This window comes from Cervus canadensis, chromosome 1, assembly GCF_019320065.1.
Source record: "Cervus canadensis isolate Bull #8, Minnesota chromosome 1, ASM1932006v1, whole genome shotgun sequence".
Taxonomy (NCBI): Eukaryota; Metazoa; Chordata; class Mammalia; order Artiodactyla; family Cervidae; genus Cervus; species Cervus canadensis.
The window spans coordinates 69468945-69488527 of NC_057386.1; the positions used below are offsets into that span (position 1 = coordinate 69468945).

The 19583-nt window shown below is 41.6% G+C and overlaps 1 protein-coding gene across 1 annotated transcript in view; it reads left to right on the forward strand.

The window, feature by feature from the left end:
* The first annotated feature begins 10699 nt into the window (after positions 1-10699).
* Positions 10700-19583, forward strand: part of PRMT9 (protein arginine methyltransferase 9) — a 29321-nt gene continuing 20437 nt past the window's right edge. Inside the window, exons 1-6 of the mRNA XM_043484912.1 lie at positions 10700-11101; positions 13564-13712; positions 15233-15469; positions 15975-16142; positions 18323-18425; positions 19415-19521. Of these exons, the coding sequence (XP_043340847.1) occupies positions 10913-11101; positions 13564-13712; positions 15233-15469; positions 15975-16142; positions 18323-18425; positions 19415-19521 (953 nt within the window). The 5' untranslated portion in view covers positions 10700-10912. The remainder of the gene's footprint in view (positions 11102-13563; positions 13713-15232; positions 15470-15974; positions 16143-18322; positions 18426-19414; positions 19522-19583) is intronic.

Genomic DNA, 19583 nt, shown 5'->3' on the forward strand with positions numbered 1-19583 from the left:
TTTGCTTTGGGATGGTTTTGGTCACTGCTTCCTGTACACTGTTATGAACCTCCGTTAATAGTTCTTGAGGCACTCTGTCTACCAAATCTAATCCCTTGAATCTATTTGTCACCTCTACTGTATAATCATATGGGATTTGATTTAGGTCATATCTGAATGGCAACCCATTCCAATATCCTTGCTGGAAAAATCCCATGGACCGAGGAGACTGACAGGTTAGTCCGTGGGGTCACAAAGAGTTGGACATGGTTGAGTGTGCATGTTGTTGTTGCTGAATAGCCTAGTGGTTTCCCCTACTTTATTCAACTTAAGCATGAATTTTACAATAAGGAGCTGATGGTCTGAGAATAATGTAGCTGGGTGTTATTGTAAAATACTTCTTCTAGATAGGGTACCAGGGAAAACATCCATCTCTAACTCTGGGACTCATTTGTAAAATGTCAATTGTGGTCACTGCTTAAAAGTATTGGTGTGAGGATTAAGTGGAATTACACATGTGCATGAATCATGATTTCATTACAAGTGACAGAGACAAATTCAGCTTTAGCTTAGACACAAAGGAAAACTTCATGATTCACAGAATCCAAGGAATGACTGAACGACCAACCCATAATACCTTCCTCTTTGTCCCTGTTCAGCTTTACTCTGTTAGCTCTGTCCCCTGCAACTTAGCCTAGTTTCCTCCATATGACGAGGAACATGGTCACTGATAACTGCCAGGTTTTACAACTTAGAAGTTGGCTACCAGAGAGTCTACTTTTTTCCCGTTTCATTCTTACTTCCTGTTAGAAAATATTTGGGTTATACCCTCAAGCCTGAAGAAATCAACTGTGGCCAAAGGATTGGGAACTTGAAAGAACATGCAATTTTCCCACAGGATCTACGGGGCTTAAGACAATAGGAGGAAGTGAAAGTGAAAGTCGCTCAGTTGTGTCTGACTCTGCGACACGAATTCTCCAGGCCACAATACTGGAATGGGTAGCTTTTCCCTTCTCCAGGGGATCTGCCCAACCCAGGTCTCTTGCATTGCAGGTGGATTCTTTACCAGCTGAGCTACCAGGGAAGCAAGACAATAGAAGAAAAGTGTGGTAAATTGTATTGTTGTCATTTAGTCTCTAAGTTGTGTCCAAGTCTTTTGAAAACCCATGGACCACAGCCCACCAGGCTCCTCTGTCCATGGGATTCTCCAGGCAAGAATACTGGAATGGGTTGCCATGCCCTCCTCCAGGGGATCTTCTCTACTGAGGAACTGAACCTGAGTCTCTTGCATCTCCAGGATTGGCAGGTGGATTCTTTACCACAGAGCCACCTGGGAAACCCAATAACCTGGTGAAAGCTAAACACAGGTCCCAGAAAAAGAGAGGGAAGATGCTGATTGGTGAAACATTAAATTATTTAAAACAGTCCCTACAATACAGAATGCATTCAATACAGACTCCCCTGAGAATCATCAATAAATCCTAACTTTCTGGACTTCCCTGGTGGTCCAGTGGTTAAGAATCCACCTGCTAATGCAGGGGACATGGGTTCAATCCCTGGTCTGGGAAGATCCCACACACCACGGTCAAAAGCCCATGCGCCATGACTCCTGAGCTCAAGCTCTAGAACCTGTGCTCTGCAACAAGAGAAGCCATCACAATGAGAAGCCCTTATACTGCAAGGGAGAGTAGCTTGCATTCATGGAAACGAGATAAAGTCCACATAGCAATAAAGACCCAGTGTGGCCAGGAAAAAAAATTCTAACTTTCCAACTCCCACTTTCAGTGAGTCACAAAAATTTCTCATTACAAAGGTGAATTACAATATACTGAGAAAACATAATTTATTCATATTCCTCAGATTTTATTTATTCTGTATGCTGCTACCCTGATTGGATTTAGGTGAGTCTCTGGTCCTGGCAACTCATTGGAAGTGCAGTCTTAGTCACTGGGCCACCAGGATAGTCCCCATCAGACATTTAATGACTTCATTAATTCTAGCTGTGACTCAGAATGCTGCAGATAAAGAATGAATAAGGCATACTTCCTGAGTCCCAGGAACTCACTTTCTAGTCAAGAGGATAAACACATCACTTCATTTATACAATGGGGCTTCCCTGGTGGCTCAGTGGTAAAGAATCCGGCTGCCAATGCAGGAGACGCAGGAGATTGGGAAGAGCCCCTGGAGAAGGGAATGGCAACCCACTCCAGTATTCTTGCCTGGAAAATCCCATGGACAGAGGAGCCTGGCAGGCTACAGTCCATGGGGTTGCCGAAGAATTGGACACAACTTTGCAACTGAAACCAAAACCAAATGTGCTAAAATGGAGTTATGGGTAGGTGACTATGAGAAATCAGAGAAAGAATACTTTGCCTAAATTAGCAATTTGGAGAAGTGGAGAATTTTGAACTAAGTAAAGACGATATGGAGTGAGCAGAGCATACTGATTGGAACACATTATGTAAAGGGAGGGAGAACAACCGTAGCCAAAATGTGAATAAAGACAGTGAAGCAGGAAATGTTGGAGACTGAGGCTAGAGGGGTTAAATGGGAACCAAATCATGTAGCCTGGGCTTACTTGAGGAGCTTAGACTTAACCTCATAGGGGAGTGGCTTCACACTGGGCTCAACAAAGCCCCTCAGGCTTCACTGAGTGGGGGAGGGCGTGGAAGCCCGTCTGGGCTTCAGAGCTCTGGTTCTGACATCTGCTTCAGTGGGACCAGCTCAGTTAAGCTTTATCCCTCTGCTGCTCCGCTCAGTCTCTCAGTCGTGTCCAACTCTACGCCTCCTCTGTCCAGGCTCTCTGTCCGTGGGACTCTCCAGGCAAGAATACTGGAGCGAATGGCCATTCCCTTCTCCAGGGAATCTTCCCGACCCAGGGGTGGAACTCTTGAGTCTTCTGCATTGGCAGGCAGAGTCTTTACCATTAGCACCACATGGGATGCCTCCTAACCATTATCCCATCATATGCAAAATAGTTCCCTGACCTAAAGGTGTTGGGTGTTGATCAAAATCTTACACGTAAGGGGGTTGGAGAGGGTATCTTTGGCTTGGAAAGCATGAGTCCTGAATAGTTTAAGCCGACTGCTCTGAAGACAGATCACAAGATGAATTACTATTTCCACAGGGCCTGTAATAATCTGGTTCACATCCAGTGAGAACCTTGCACAAGGACTAGGTCACAGGAATCTTCTGTGAGCATTACTTTCCACCAAGGCCAAAATACCTGTGGGTTTGTCACCACAGTTTAAGATCTATCCTTTATATTGCAATAAGAAAAACACTGTATTTGCTTCCTTTCCTTAACTCAATTGTGGGAGAAAACTGAATTAAGCACTTATAGCTCTCAAAACAGATGTCAGTTTATTTGGGAGGCAGTAGGAAGAGGAGGAAAGACTTCTTGTCTCCTTTCCCCTCTCCCCTCTCCCCCACCCCTGTTATAGGTCTCCAGGTCCAAGTAAGACTCAGGTAACTGACAGGTGATACAGCCCCTCTTGGGTGGAAGCCTGGCTCCTCTGAGAACCATGAGTTCCCCTCCAGGGGAAGCTGGAGTAAGTAACTCTTACTGAGGGCTTAACATGACCTGGGTACCATAACCGTGGGCTTCCCTGGTGGCTCAGAGAGGAAAGAATCTGCCTGCGATGGGGAGACTCGCGTTCGACCCCTGAGTTGGGAAGATTCCCCTGGACAAGTGAATGGCTATCCACTCCAGTATTCTTGCCTGGAGAATTCCATGGACAGAGGAGCCTGGTGGGCTACAGTCTGTGGGGTCACAAAGAGTCAGGCCTGACTTAGAGACTGACACTATTATTACTACTATTAACTTATTTAATCATTACAACAAAACTAAGAGATAGGTACCGTGTGATCCTCATTTTATGTACAAGGAAATTCAGGTCTAGAAGTTAAGTAACTTAACTTGTTAAAGATGCCTCAGTGGTAAATGGCAGGGCTAGGGTTCAGATTCAGACAGTAGCCTCTGACAATCACTGAGCTAAAACATCTCCTTACAGAGAGCTCTTTGATGTAAAGGGTGTAAAAAGTCAACATCAGAAAGCCTAGCCTGGGACCTGGAGTTGGCCTTTTTTTGGGGGCTGCTCTGGGCCTTCTTGCAGCATGGGCTTTTCTCTACCTGCAGCGAGTGGAGGCTACTCTCTAGTTGCAGTGCACGGGCTTTTCATTGTGGTGCCTTCTCTCGTTCAGTCACTGGTTGCAGCTCCCGGACTCTAGAAGAAGTGAAGAGAAGTCGCTCAGTCGTGTCAACTCTTTGAGACCCCGTGGACTGTCGCCTCCCAGGCTCTTTGGTCCATGGGATTCTCCAGGCAAGAATACTGGAGTGCGTTGCCATTTCCTTCTTCAAGGGTGCTAGAAAAAGAAGTCGAAACTGCCCTTATCAACTCATTAACTTCCACAGGTCTGAACTCTAATTGGGTCAACTATTTTATTTTGCTCAGGGAGGACACTATAAGTAGACATTCTTGGGGCTTTTAGCTACTAAGGAACCCCAGATCTTTAATGCATTCTCAAATAGCACATTCTAAGTGTGGACTGTACAATTCACACTTGGTACAATCTAGAACAATCTCAGTGTGGAAAGTTACACATTCAACATGACTCTTGCCTTTCCTGTCCTGAGGGAAACCTTTGATTAGGATTTAGAATTATTCTCCACACAACTTATTTGTTTAAAAAGTTTATAACACACAGCTCTAGGTGCTGGGGAGCCAATGAATTTGTGAAATTTGCTTTTTAGATCATTTCAGCTACAGCAATGAAGATGAAAGATGAATTTAAGAGGTGCATGACTGAAGCCTAGGGGATGAGAGGCCATTATATTAGACAAGGGGAAAGATTAAAAGATGAATGCAGGCAGTGGCAGCAAGTAATCAGAGGAGGGGGAAGATTTTTTTTTTTAATTTAGGAAGTCAAGAGGTAAAACTTGGTAATTTCACTGATTATTCTCCATTTGTGCTACAGAAGCATTTTCTACCTTTCTTTGTCCTGCTCTGTGCCCTGGAGGGTGACTGACTCTCTGGACTGTGTCATCTAAGATTCTATGCTGGCTGGCTTTGGATTGGGTTCTGCTAGTAGGAGGCATCACTAAGAGATTGGTAGGTAGGGGGAGAAAAAGGTCAGGGAATTCTCTCCTCTGCGGACGGCCATATTTCCAGTTAGGTGGCCTCTCTTCCATACCTACAACTCTTTCCGGGTTCTGGTAAAGTAGGCCTCTCCTTCTGCTTCTTCAGGACAAAGGATGGTAATAGCTTCCAGGTGTTGCTGGTCTCTGGACACCTCGTGAGGTTTGCTGATTCCCTGAACCTCCCTGACCTCTGTCAACAGTCCTTTGATTAAACTCTCTTTAACTGATTAGCCCTCTGAGTTTTTTCCTGCTGGGACCTGGACTAGTCATGATTGATGGGGAATAGGGAGAGGAGAGCAAAGAGTTGAAGTGACTCCCAGGTTTAGATTCTTTCCTCTAAGTGGATTTTTAGCATTTTTCTGAATGCTTTGTCAGGACATGCTCTATTCAGATTCCTTGGAATCCATCTCTGGCACCAACATTTTGGTTGGTATTTCCAGCAGGAGACTCTGGCAGGTTCTCCAGAGCCAAGCACAGTTGATACATGGATTTCTCTTTCACTGCCTCTGAACTCTGTTGTCATACTAGTATAAGCCCCAGTACACTCAGATTTTCAACTCAGCATTGGTTTTGCTGTTGTTAGTTTTACACCTAACTGAGTTCTAGATTTTGAAATGTACAAGGAACAATTAGAAAGGGTTGCATAAAACAACAGCAATAAGAATCCTAATTACAGTAAAAGCTTTTTTAAAAATGGAAGAAACTGGGAATATTTAGTGAGAATCCATTAATGCAAATGTTAATAGCCAAGCAGTTGTACTATGGCTGTAGTGTTTTGTTGATTCAATTGTAAAATTTTCTCTCCAACAAATAATTCAATATGATGAACATTTTATTTTTCATCATACAACAATCACTTCAACCCCGAAGAATTTAGTTGGCTCTTCACAATTCTTGTTAACCCATAAACAAATTATATTCCCACTCCCCAAACTGCCTTTATGCCTAAACTGCCTACTCTACGTACTTCAAATACACCAGCAACCCTACAGAAGCCTTCCCCAAGGAAGAGGAGAGTGAGATGAACTGGAAGAGTAAGACTGACATCTATACACTGCTCTGTGTACAACAGAGAGCTTGTGGGAAGCTGGCGCACAGCACAAGCTCAGTTCGGTGCCCTGTCTCACAGGTGTGTGATGGGGGTGGTTGGAGGTTCAAGAGGGAGCGGACATATGTGTATATATATAGTTGATTCCCTTCGGTGTATAGCAGAAACTAACACAACGCTGTAAAGCCATTATACTCCAATTAAAAAAGAAAACAACCTGTCCCTTACCCTGCATTCCTGGTATGTACATTAGCCTCTCCAGGGAGCTCTTTAAGAAGACTCATTCCCAGACTCCACCGCAGGCCAATTAAATCAGCATCTTTGGAAATGAGGCCCAGGTGTGGATATTGTTTAAAAGCTGCCAAAATGACCCTAAAATACACAGAGCTGAGAACAAGACTCCAAACCATAGAACATACAAGATCTCGCGAAAAACATAGGGGTCTCCTCAGAAGATATAAACCCAAGATACCTTGTGTCCAGTAAGCTGTTTAATCCCTTGTTAATGAGCTTCCTGTGAGTGTTCTTCCCCCTCTTAACCTTCAACTTTTGCACACTGGGAAGCTGAGAGCCCTTCAGTTGGTTTTGCTTGTTTGGCATATGTGGTTTGTTGACAAGCTGCCTAGAACACGGTGAAAGATAACCACAACTAAACCTGCTTCTGAGTCAGCAGTGGTTTTCCCCATCAGTGAGGTTTTTCTTAGAACCTTAAAAGAGGGTGAAAAAAAAAAGCATATAAATGAAGGAATCAGACTCTTAAGAGTCGTTAAAGATTACAGTTTTGGTTGGAGAGGAGGAATGATGCTTTCAATATTTTCAAAGAAACCTTTGACTAAGGACCAAGAACTAAAATGTACATTGTGCATTTGCTTCGCATCATACTTCAGGGTTCTTTGTGATCAAACATAGTTCTTTCAAACTATGAAAGAACTATGAAACATAGTTCTTTCAGTTCTTTCAAAAGAACTGAAAAGTAATTTCAATAAATATAGTTAGCCTTCAATAAACATATATAGTCTTGAGGAATTCTAAGTCTCATGAATGAGGTAATAAAGGAAGAAAAAATAATACTTAAAATATGTTTTCTATCTCAGTTTCTTGTGGTGAGCAAATGTCCCCTGCTATTTGTGTCAGTTCCATTTTTTTTCAAGTGACTTTCCCTAGTGTCTAAGAGAGTGTTAAAGATAAACCACAAAGAAATGCAAATAACCTGTGATTTCTGTATCTAGAATATTCAGTGTAAGTTAGTGAGACTTAGTAGCTCACAAAGTTATCTGAAGTTTTTCAGAAGGGGCAGGGAGCATCCTTAGCATTTTTTTTTTTTTTTTTAGCAGTAGTCACTGCCCACAGGTTGATGCTATAGGAGATGACAAAACAACTGAAGTTGGCTTCTTTTCTTTTCTGCCCTTTCTCTACTTCCTGTCAAGTTTTCTCTCCATCTCAGCCTATACTGACTTGGTAAGAATATGTCCACTTTGAGTTTCATGCAGTCTAAATGTTTTAAGTAGTTTGGTTATCTTAACAAACCAAACAGATTGAAAAAAACAAAACAAGGCAAAACAAGAGAAAAGAAACCTTGCCCTGTGGAATGGGAAAGCATACCCTGGCATACAAGATCATCTGTAAAATGAAGTACTGCATAATTCAGCAGAAGCAGGGACTCACGAAGGTGACAGAATGATAAAGTGTGAAGTGATTCCCCCCAACCAAAATCTCTGGAGAGAATGATTAGGAAGCCTCCTTCTGCTTTCTGGAGAGAAAGTCCAGCCAATTACATTTGACATTTTTTTTTTTTCTGTGACACTTCCCTTAGTTTTAGCAATCATTTTTAAGCTCCAAGGGCTCTTTTTTCAAATTAATGTTTTGGCTGCGCTGGGACTTTGTTGCTGCAAGTGGGCTTTCTCTAGTTGTGGTGAGTGGGGGTTACTCTCTACTGGTGGTGCAAAGGCTTCTCATCATGGTGGCTTCTCTTGTTGCAGAGCAAGGGCTTTAGAGCATGGTCTCAGCGGTCTACTACAATGGTCTCTTAAAAGATATGAGTTGTATAGACTTCTGATCAAATGCTTAAAGGTGTCAGTGATCTAATTTTTAACAATCCAGCTATGTTTTAAATGAGTCTATATAACAGTAATAATGCATAGCATTAAATGTATATTATATACAAAATGCTGATACATATAGCATCTCATTTGATGGTCCAGTCCATCTTGTGTCCAAAGTAGGAGAAGCAGCTTTGTTAGGTCTTTTTCAAATACTCTTAAGGAAAGGTTCTTGAATGGGCCAGGAAGGACCAAGCTTGGACTAGAATGCACTTTTTTTTTTTCAGTTAAGTAGTCTTTTCATGTTCTACTACATCCTGCTGGGACGAAAGAGCCCTTAGCATTTCAGCTGTGTGAGGTGATGAAGGAAGAAATGTTCACATACTAAGGTATGGGGAAGTCATTCTTGCTTATACGTGATTTAACTTAAACTTTGTGCTAAGCAGAACAGCCTGCTTTGTAGCCTATTTAAACATACATTGTACATTCACTTTAACCATTCAAGAAAACCACTGCCCAGAAGAAAAGTGTCCATTTTAAAGACAGAAGTGCCTCTCTCTTCCTGGAGCGTCAATGGTCAGGTCTGTAGTCAATCGATGATAAGGCTCTCTTCCCCGAGCAGAAGGCTGTACCGACTCACTGTGTATGTGCTGCTCTGTCTCTTTGAAACCTGAAAGAATGTAGCTCTGTCATGTTTGATACTCTTTGTTCTGACAATATATAAAACTGTGCTGAAACCAGGTTTCCATGAAACAGTTCCTCAGAGCTATCCAACAGCCTGTTTGCCAGGCAGTTAATTCTCAGTTTGGTTCCAAAGAAAATCTCTTCTATTCTCACTATAGATCAGTTACTGATGATTCTCCCCATATACTGAAATAAATACAGTTCAGTCTTAAATTTAGTACAGAAAGGAGCAATTGAGATTGAGAGAGAAATAAGGACCTTAAATGGTTGGTAAAGTCTTAAGCTGCAAAACCGAGTGGGGTGATGTAGTTTCCACTAAAATTTTTAAAAATCTAATTGCTTACTTTGAGCCAGACTCTGCCAGGTGCAGAGTTAAAAAATTATTAAAAATAATCCTGTCCTTGAGGAATTTTCTGGCTACCGCAGCAGGCCACAATCTAGTGATCTGGATTTTGAAGAACTGATTAGAATTTACCTGAGTGCTGTAAGGAAGGGTGGTTCAGATAACCAGGTCAAAAGAGAAGGCAAAAAGGCATGTAAATGATGCATTTCTGAGCACTGGAGTCCCCAAAGTCTGTCAGTTTGACATGCAAAATGCTCCCCCTTTTTTGTTCCTTAAGTAAACATTCACTATCTGGGTGTATGAAACTAGGGAAAAGAATGGCTTTTTTCAGCTGTAATTCCTATGCATCACCCCCTCCGTTTAGGAAGGATATGGAAGTTGGACTATAAAGAAAGCTGAGCATGGAAGAATTGACGCTTTTGAACTGTGGTGTTGGAGAAGACTCTTGAGAGATCCTTGGACTACAAGGAGAGCAAACCAGTCAATCCTAAAGGAAATCAGTTCTGAATATTCATTGAAAGGACTGATGCTGAAGCTTAAACTCCAATACTTTGGCCACCTGATGCAGAGAACTGACTCATTGAAGACCCTGATGCTGGGAAAGATTGAAGGCAGAGGGAGAAGGGGACGACAGAGGATGAGATGGTCGGATGGCATCACCTACATGATAGAGATGAGTGAGTAGGCTCCGGGCGTTGGTGATGGACAGGGAGGCCTGGCGTGCTGCAGTCCATGGGGTTGCAAAGAGTCGGACACGCCTGAGCGACGGAACTGAAGTGAACTGACCCCCTCGGATTTAAAAGTTCTGAATTTACCCCTTAGGGTCCACACTTGAATGCAGAAAAATTTTTAAATGTAATAACGTAACCAGTATACAGTAGTGATAACCTCGAAGAGTTGAGATAAATCCTAAGTTCGTCTTCGAGAAAACGGAACAGGAAGTCAGGGACTCGAATTTGAACCGTGCCTGTGTGTGATTTTCCTGGGCAAGTACCATCTCAGGATATCCCTCTCAGTCTGTAAGATGTGCATGATCTGTGAGGATGATTTTTAAAACGTCGGTGAAAGCATTTCCTCGACCCCATTTGGTGTGCTTCTGCTATCTCCGAGTTCTTTCCACTTTCGCCACTTGGAGATCTAGTGATCACGACCCAAAGGGCTTACACATCACCACAACTGCCTGACCATCTCTCCTCATACATATCACCTCCCTCGCGGGCGGGTGCAGCTTCGGCTTGGTTGGGGCGGCCGAGTTTAGGTGTCCCAGCTGAGGTCACAGATTCCTGAAGTCAGGAAAGAGGGAGAAAGCTATTATTGTTTATTGTCAAACGCCCAAACAAGAAAGAAGTCTTTAAGGAAGGTCTCCTAAGCGCACGCGCGGTGGACGCCTTATCGCCTAAATGGGGTGGGGGGGCGCCGACGTGCTCACGTCGGGCGTGCCGACGTTCGCGCAGCGGGCGCCGCCAGCCAATGGGACCCGCCCCCCCGGGAAGGGGCGGGGCTTCTGCCTGGCGAAGGTGGGCGAACTTGTGGTGGCCAGGGAATAGGTTACCTGTGCAGGTTCTGGCGCTCCGGTTAGTTACGTGGAAGTGGTGTCAGCGAGGCTGTTTGCTCCTTCCGTTTACCAGGGCATCTTCCCGTTGGTGATACTGGCGCAGATTTCTGCCGGTGACTCTGTCATGCCGAACTCGCGGCCCAGGCCCCGCCGGGGCGCCGGGAGTGGCGCCGGGGCAGCTGGGCGGGACGAGCTGGTGTCGCGGTCGTTGCAGAGCGCAGAGCATTGCCTGGGTTCCCAGGACTTCGGCACCGCCTATGCCCACTACCTTCTCGTGCTCAGCCTGGCGCCGGAGCTGAAAGACGATGTGAAGGTGAGGAGGGCCCTTCTGCGCAGGTCGAGCCTCTGTTCTCGTATAAGTAAATTAATACTTAGGTAGTTGGAGGAGTGAGTGTGGACTGTAAGTGCCTAGTGGTTGTTATTAATGTTTATTGTTCACCGTTGACTGTTTTATTCGCAACCGCAACCAGCCTGTTAGAAAATATCTTTTGCTGACCCTCGAAATGTACATCCAGAATCGTATTCCTTTTCACCACCTTCTTTTTTACTAGCCTGATTCAAGCCTCAATCATCCCTTGTTGACTTTTGCAGTTCGCTTTGGCTCGAGAAACTAGACTGTCTTCTGCAACACAGCCAACGTGAGCTTTTCATAACAGAAGCTGAATGGTGTCATTCGTCCATTTCAAAACTTGCACTTCATTCAAATTCCAAAGGTTATATTGCACATGAGGCCTTCAGTGATCTTCTGTCACGTCCTGTATCTAATTCTAGCAAGTTCCTGCCCCAGGGCATTTGCACTTGTCTCTCTACTGTTGTGGAAACAACGCTGAATTAAATTTGGAATTAGCCTGAAGTAATCATTTGGTGATGCATTCTTTAAGTTTCAGTTATTAGATTATTTGTGAGAGTTACTCTGTTGAAGTTCTGTACTTTTTTTTTTTTCAGGTTACTTTAGAAGAATTTCAAAAAATGATTTAGCTTAATTTTGCATTCAGTTTTCAACCTGAAGCTACTTTGCTTTATTTCATGGAAGGTTTCTCAACCTCAAGACTGTTGATATTTTGGATAGGATCCCAGAATCCCCGACTTCTTCCCAATAGATGTCAATTTTGTATAGATATTTATAGTTCACAAAAACTTAGTGTAAATTCCAGGACCAGCTAGCCTCAAGGAGGAGAAAGTGTTACCTTGAGATTGAGTTTGCTCTTCTAGGTAGGCAGACATAGAATAATGGATCCATCCAAATGCTTTTCCCTCAGTTCTTTGCTCCTTAGTTTCCTCTTGTAAAACAGGGACGGTGTGTATTAAAAATATATATAAAGTTTGTATTTCAATTCCTGATGTTCAGTAGGGTTAAGTAACTAACTCTATTTCCTGCAAAACAAAGTCCCATATTTCTTTTCAAGGGCCTCTGTGAAAGACCTATTTCTTTAGTCTTATTTCCTTCTACTTCCCATCCTCACACTTCAGCCACGCCAAGCTCCTTACCTATAAATTCCCCAATCCATTTCATGTAATCTGTGTTTTTTTTTTCTCCCACACCCTAGAATCTTCATCCTATCCTTGTCTCTCTAGTGAATTCCATTAAAATTCTGTTTCAGGTTTAACTCTCCTGTAGAAAATATGGGAAGATGATATAAATGTTGTCCGTGATAAAGCTGGAATGACTGCAGGCTGCTCTGTCTACACTGGGTTGCAGCGTGGAGAATGTTGGGAGGGAGATGCGACGGGAGTGAGGGTGACTGTGGGAAGGCAATTGCTGTTGTCTAGCAAGTGGTCACTGGAGAAGGCAATGGCACCCCGCTCCAATCCTCTTGCCTGGAAAATCCCATGGACGGAGGCGCCTGGTGGGCTGCAGTCCATGGGGTTGCTAAGAGTCGGACACGACTGAGTGACTTCCCTTTCACTTTTCACTTTCATGCATTGGAGAAGGAAATGGCAACCCACTCCAGTGTTCTTGCCTGGAGAATCCCAGGGACGGAGGAGCCTGGTGGGCTGCCGTCTATGGGGTCGAACAGAGTCGGACGCAACTGAGCGACTTAGCAGCAGCAGCAGCAAGTGGTCACAAGGCCCACATTGTATTGGGTGCAAAGAGGCATGAAGTATGAGTGAAAGGCCCCCACAACGCGGGGAGAGGTGACAGATTTAACGATAATGAGAGAGAATTTTCTGGGTTTGAAATTAATTGTTATGGAGTTAAGGTAGCATTATAAGGTGACTTCACAGTCTGAGGTTGGGTGGTACCTTAACCTTTGTGAGAAGAATGTTACGAGTTCAGTTTAGAACACTTTGAATTTTTTTCAAAATTGTATGTTGAATTTCTCTCTGTGAGGCCTCTGTCAGGATAGGAACAGGATTGTTGTTCAGTGCTCTTCTCTGCGCACTGGTCAGGAAATGTTTGGGTTGAGCTGAGTCTGAGATTGGGTAAGGGTGCAGTCCCTGGTTGAGATGACTACTAGGGAGCGGTAATTATGGGCCTGAGGTTCAGAAGAGAGGGTCTTGATTTGACATATAGATGTTGCATCCATCAGTGTAGGTGATGCCTTGGGGATGAATGTCAAACTGTCTTAATTTTGCCTTTTACTACCATGTAGGTGATAAAATTTACTCATTTATGCATTTGTTTATTCAGTAAACAGGCCTATTAAAGCCAAATAAGACTTAAGGTAATTTTCAATTGTCATTAAGTTTTATTTTCTGTGGACTCTTCAAGTTGTGTTGAGTATTCTTTCATCATTTATGTTATTGACTAATTTACTGTTCTCTTTTGTGAAGGAAACTTTTCAGTATACGCTCTTCAGATGGGCTGAAGAACTTGATGCTCTCAGTAGAACACAAGACCTACTTGGCTGCTATGAGCAAGCCTTGGAACTGTTTCCTGATGATGAAGTGATTTGCAACAGTATGGGGGAGCATCTCTTCAGGTGTGCGTTGGTTTCAGTATTACAAGTTCAGAATTATTCTGGATCTGTCTGGATTGGATAAATGTGTAGTACAGTAATTTGAGCAGGGAAAGTTTACTACAAAGAATTATTAACTTTAAAGGGATCAGACTAGAGAGTTGGCTAGTGAGAAGTAAAGAGAACTCAGAAGCATGTAGGAGTAGTAGATACAATATATAATAATTTTACATCATATACTGTGTAATAGCTGCTGCCCTTGGGGCCGAGATCAGGTATCCATGAAAGAGTTCCTTTCCCTGGACTGAGATATACAGACCTTGTTGGAGAGGACATAGCCTGATTGCCAGGGTGGCAGAGAAGTCACTGAGGTCCCTTGCTGGGGAACCTTCTTGTAAACCTGTTCTCCAGAACTTCCTGGAAACTTGGCATTTCCTTTCCTAAGAGTGCCATTCACTCTTTGGGTTCTACAATGTTTTGTTTTTTTTTTGCTTATACCATACCCAAAATGAATAGTCTGATTCTGTTTCTCTAAAATTCGTGGGATGCTTAGAGCTGCTTGCAAAGAAGCATGAGTATGGAAGGGTTCTGCCGGCTCAGTTCTCTTCATCATGTGGACCATACGCTGGTGTGGTGCATAAATCACCCATCAGTAACAGAGAGGTATAGGAATAGAAATTGTGAGTGAACATTTAGAAACCTGAATAGCAGTTTGCGTAAATCCAAGCACGTGGTCAGGTATCTCACTTGTTGAGGAGAGCATGGGCCACTCTGATGGCTCTGAAATCTGGTGTGGGAGCTACACAGCAGCTAACCCTGTGCAGTACAAGTGTGCTGGCCTACGGGTGGGTAGCTATTTTACAAAGAGAGGGAGTTTTTAGATGGTTTAAGAAGCAAGGTGGTTTGAGAAGTTTTTTTCCTTCCGTCTTTTGTTATTGATTTGCTCATATATAATTCAGTAGTAATTTTTGGGTGACTCACCTTTGATTTTTTTTCTTCAGACACAATGACTCTCTTTTTGCAGTCATATTCACTTGGTTTCTGTTATTTTTAATTAAAATATATAATTTTTGTAACAAGTACAACAAAATGTATAATTCTAGTAACAAGTGTAAATTGGTCTGGCTGCAAATATGCTAACTCTTGATGACCATTCTGCTCAGTTGAAGGCACAGCAGAGAGACACCTGCTAGCCATAGGCATTAGTATCTTTTACAGTGGAAGTGGTTTTTAGAAACCTGGTGTTCTAGAAAGTTGTTTAAATGGAAGATGACTAGGAGAGCTTCTACTATACAATAGTAAAGTAGTTATTTCATAGTCAGGCCCTTGTTAGTGTCCTGGAATGCATAAATATAATAGGGATTCAGAAAGGAAAGAAGTAAATGAGACTCGCAGTCCTCACTGAAGGCTTCCCAAGGAGATGGCACTTGTGTTGGGTAGGATTTGGGGTGCTGGAGGGGGGTGTTCTCAGGCTAGATGAGTGACATGAACCAAGGCATTAACAGTGTATAGTTGAATGTTTCATTTGTCATTTTTCATTCTAGAATGGGCTTTAGAGATGAAGCAGCTGGGTATTTTCATAAAGCAGTGAAGCTCAACCCTGATTTCAATGATGCAAAGGAGAATTTTTATCGTGTTGCAAACTGGTTGGTGGAACGCTGGCACTTTATCATGCTTAATGACACCAAAAGGAACACGATTTATAACGCAGCAATCCAAAAGGCGGTGTGTTCGGGCTCCAAAAGTGTTTTGGATATTGGAGCAGGAACTGGAATACTTAGGTTTGTTGGAATTGTGTTTTAATTACATATACATGTATACTAATGTAAATTAAAGATTTTATCAAATGTCGAAAATTTTGACAGTGAAATTTAAAAATAGAGATTAATTTATTTCTCATAATCTTGTTAAGATTATTCATGCAGCTATTATTATTGTCATTTTCACTATAACTTTTTCTTTATTAAGAACTTGACATAGCCATCAAGAAACATTTGGAGTTATCATTGAAATTTTGCATAATGCTTTTACAAGTAGGTTTTACATTAACATTCTGGTTGAGTCTAGTTTTTAAAAGCTATTAGCCTTCTGCATGACAGTTGTCTTAGTAAGGTGGATGTTACGATTTATTGTCTGATTTGTTTCTTGGCTAGAATATTAGTTCGTTTTTTCAAATGCAGAGTAAATAATGGTTGTGGTAAAGAATAAAAGGAAAACCCCGTGTTTCATAATTTCACTGAAATTTGAAAAGAAATTTTTTTGATGGAACACTTTTTCCCCCTGTAGCATGTTTGCTAGGAAAGCTGGAGCACATTCTGTCTATGCCTGTGAGTTATCCAAGACCATGTATGAACTTGCCTGTGATGTAGTGGCAGCAAACAAGATGGAAGAAGGGATCAAACTCTTACACATGAAGTCGCTTGACATAAAAATTCCAAAACACATTCCTGAAAGGTATTACGCCATGAACTAATTTTACTGTTTATAATCCACTGTTTTACTTCTTAAGAATTAAGATAGTCACATTTCTAGCTTCTAGTCCAAATAGAAATGCTGAAACCTTTATATTGTGAAGGTACAGATATAGGATAGTTCAGCATAAGATGAATTTTCATAATGTCATATTCTTGACAAAGAAGATTTGAAGATCTTGAGAAAAATATGCAGCAAGGGATTTAATCAATAAACGTCAGCTTTAGCAAGTTACTTTATCTTTGTTCATTCTGGTATTCTGGTCGTGAAAATGGATCATGCCTCCTATGGTACATAGCTATTTAAAAATTGTAAACGTAATGCGTGAGTAGATTAAGCTTGATGGACTTAATCCCATTCGGTAGTAATATTCTTGGCTAAAATGAAAGCTTTGGAAGCATCAGCTGTCAACATATTTTGACTTCCCCTCTTCAAATGCTTTGAATATTATGTCATAAGTCTCAACTTCTTAGTGTTAATTCATTTTGATCCATATCACAAGGGGATGGAATTTTAGAGCTAGAGGGGATTTAAAAATCGTCTGGTCCAACAAACTATCGTTTTTAGATACACTTTTCTCTGTGTAGCACTTGTGTTACTACCTCCCCTGGGCAGTCTCTCTTTTCGTCTTACTTAAATTCAGTTCACATTGAAACAGGGCTTTTTTGTACTCTGTCATCCATGGGACTATGATTTTGAAAAGTCTTCTTCCGTATATGTATAAGAATATTTAAATTTACACGATAGTTATGCTTTTCAATTGTCTCTAGGTTTGTTTTCATGAAAGAAGTCCTGTTAGATTGTTGAGGCAGATATTAAATACATTTTATAGAAATAGTGTCCTCAACTGTCTTAGTCTGATCAGGCTGCCGTTAACAAAATCCCACAGAGTGGCTGGAATTACAGACGTTTATCTTCTCACAGCTCTGGAGGCTGAAAGTCCATGATCATGGGTGCTGGCAGATTTGGTTTCCGGCAGGAGCTCTCTTGCTGGCTTTACAGATGGTCGTCCTGTTGTGTCCTTACATGGCCTTTCCTCTGTGCCCGCGAGGAGAGAGAGATCAGTGCTTTGATCACCTCCACTTTTATTAGGACACAGGTCCCATCAGATTAGGACTTCACTCTTATGACCTCATTGAACCTTAATTAACCTCGTAAAGATCTATCTCCAAATACAGTCACACTGGGAGTTAGCACTTCAGTGTGACTTTTGGTTGGTACCCAATTCAGTACATAGTGTGAGTCAAAGTTACATTACCTTAATCCACTTTTTTCTCACACATAGTTCTATAGAAAGGATGTATTGGCTTTGAATGAAGAGATATGGTTTATAATAATAATAATCTGTTGTTGTCTAGTCACTAAGTCATGTCCAACTCTTTGCAACCCTGTGGACTGTAGCCTGCCAGGGTCCCCTCTCCTTGGGATTTCTTAGGCAAGAATACTGGAATGGGTTGCCATTTCCTTCTCCAGAGGCTCTGCTTGAAAATATCTTTTTCTTGTAACTACAGAAATGAATGATATTGTCAGTGAGTACTAAAGAAGTTCAATGAAGGGAGAAACTTTTTTTGGGTGTGTTTTTGGGTGAGATTTTCTAGAAAGAATAGAGAGAGACCAGAACTCTGCGGGTTAGGCTTTGGTGAAAACTCCAGGTGTGGGTAAAGCACGAGAGGCGACAGGAGGGGGACAGTCAACATATGAGAGGTAAACATGGGTAATGGAAGTGGGGGAAGGGTTTGGAGGGGAGGCTCTCTCCTGCACTGTAGGGGAGTCACTGATGGTAGGAAGTATTTGTATAGAACATTGGGGATGGATGTCCAGTTACTCAGGGTTAAGGAGCGGGACTGGTAAAAGTAACGGATATGAACCAATCCTTAGGGTCTAGGCAATGAAAGAATAACCCAGGAGGCAGCAGGTCAAGTGAAGTTTGTCTGTGACCCCTACTGTCCCCGCCAGGAAGCTGCCAGTGGAGAACAGAGGAGCCTTGGAGCAACATTAGAGTTCCTTAGGATTCAAGGGTAGATGTTAAACATGAAATGTACGAGAAAATTTTATATTTGTGCTGTGTCTATAATATATTCTTCCTTCTCTCAGCTTTGACATCTTTTACATAAATAGCATGATATTTTACTTACATATATCTTTAAAAAATCATTCTATAGAGTGTCCCTAGTTGTAACAGAAACTGTCGATGCAGGTTTATTTGGAGAAGGAATTGTGGAGAGTTTGATTCATGCATGGGAGCATTTACTTTTGCAGCCAAAGGTAAGCAGCATGAAAACACTTAAATTTGATTAAGAATTCATTATTCAGTAGATGGTTCATTGAGCCCCTAGCGTAGTTGCAAAGCAATAGGAGATGCGTCCCACTATTGAGGTACATACTATATAGCTGGCAAGAAATCTGTGTGAACAAAATATGTTTAATAACATAGTGCAGTGTATTCTTGTGTGCCCAAGTGGGGTATACAGGCAGGAGTTCTTAGGAATTGAGGTTATGTGATGAAGGGATTGACTCTGGAATTCTTGAGTGAGGTTGAGAAATGGAAGTATTTTGAGCTGTAAAGCTTCACTGCTCATACTGTATATTTGGCAAATTTACCAAAAGGGAATGTAGTGGGTAACTGGTGTGGTATGATTTTAAGGTACCACTTGGACCTAGGCTGGACAGAACTGACTCTTATAATTGCCAAGTTGTATTTTACATTGAAATCCTCTACTGTGGCCCATAAACTGTAGCTTTCATGTATATATTGATATATGTATTATGAAAGAAAGGATTTTAACATGTAATAAGAATTGACTACTTACAGAAAATTATTTGGATTTAAAATAGCTAATGAAAGGTTGAAAAAAGGGCAGTTTGTTTTTCAAGTAGGTAATGGTGATTTTGGCCTCTTCATTAAAGCCATACCCAAAGATCTTTTCTTGTGTGCAAATTAGAGGCTTCTAGCTCCCACCTCCCTCCCTCCCTTTCTTCTTACTAGTACTTAAAAAAAGAAAAAAATTTATATGTATATTCACACACACACACACATATATATGATATATGTATACTTATACACATACATTCATATATATATATAAATGGAAATAAACTTTTAAAGGAAAAAAAACTTAATCTGCTTATCATTAACTATTGTTTTTCTAAGCTTTCTTATAAATTTTCATAGCTTGCCATCATACACACATATTTTGACAAAAATATGTTGACATCAAAGTAGCAGAATATAATTTTTACTGTTATATTTTTAGACCAAAGGTGAAAATGGTAATTGTGAAAAATATGGGAAAGTTATACCAGCAAGTGCTGTTATATTTGGGATGGCAGTAGAATGTGCAGAGATAAGAAGACATCATAGGTAAGTGATTATTTAAACAGTAAATATTAAAAAATATTTCAGTAATTTTGAGGAGTTGCCTA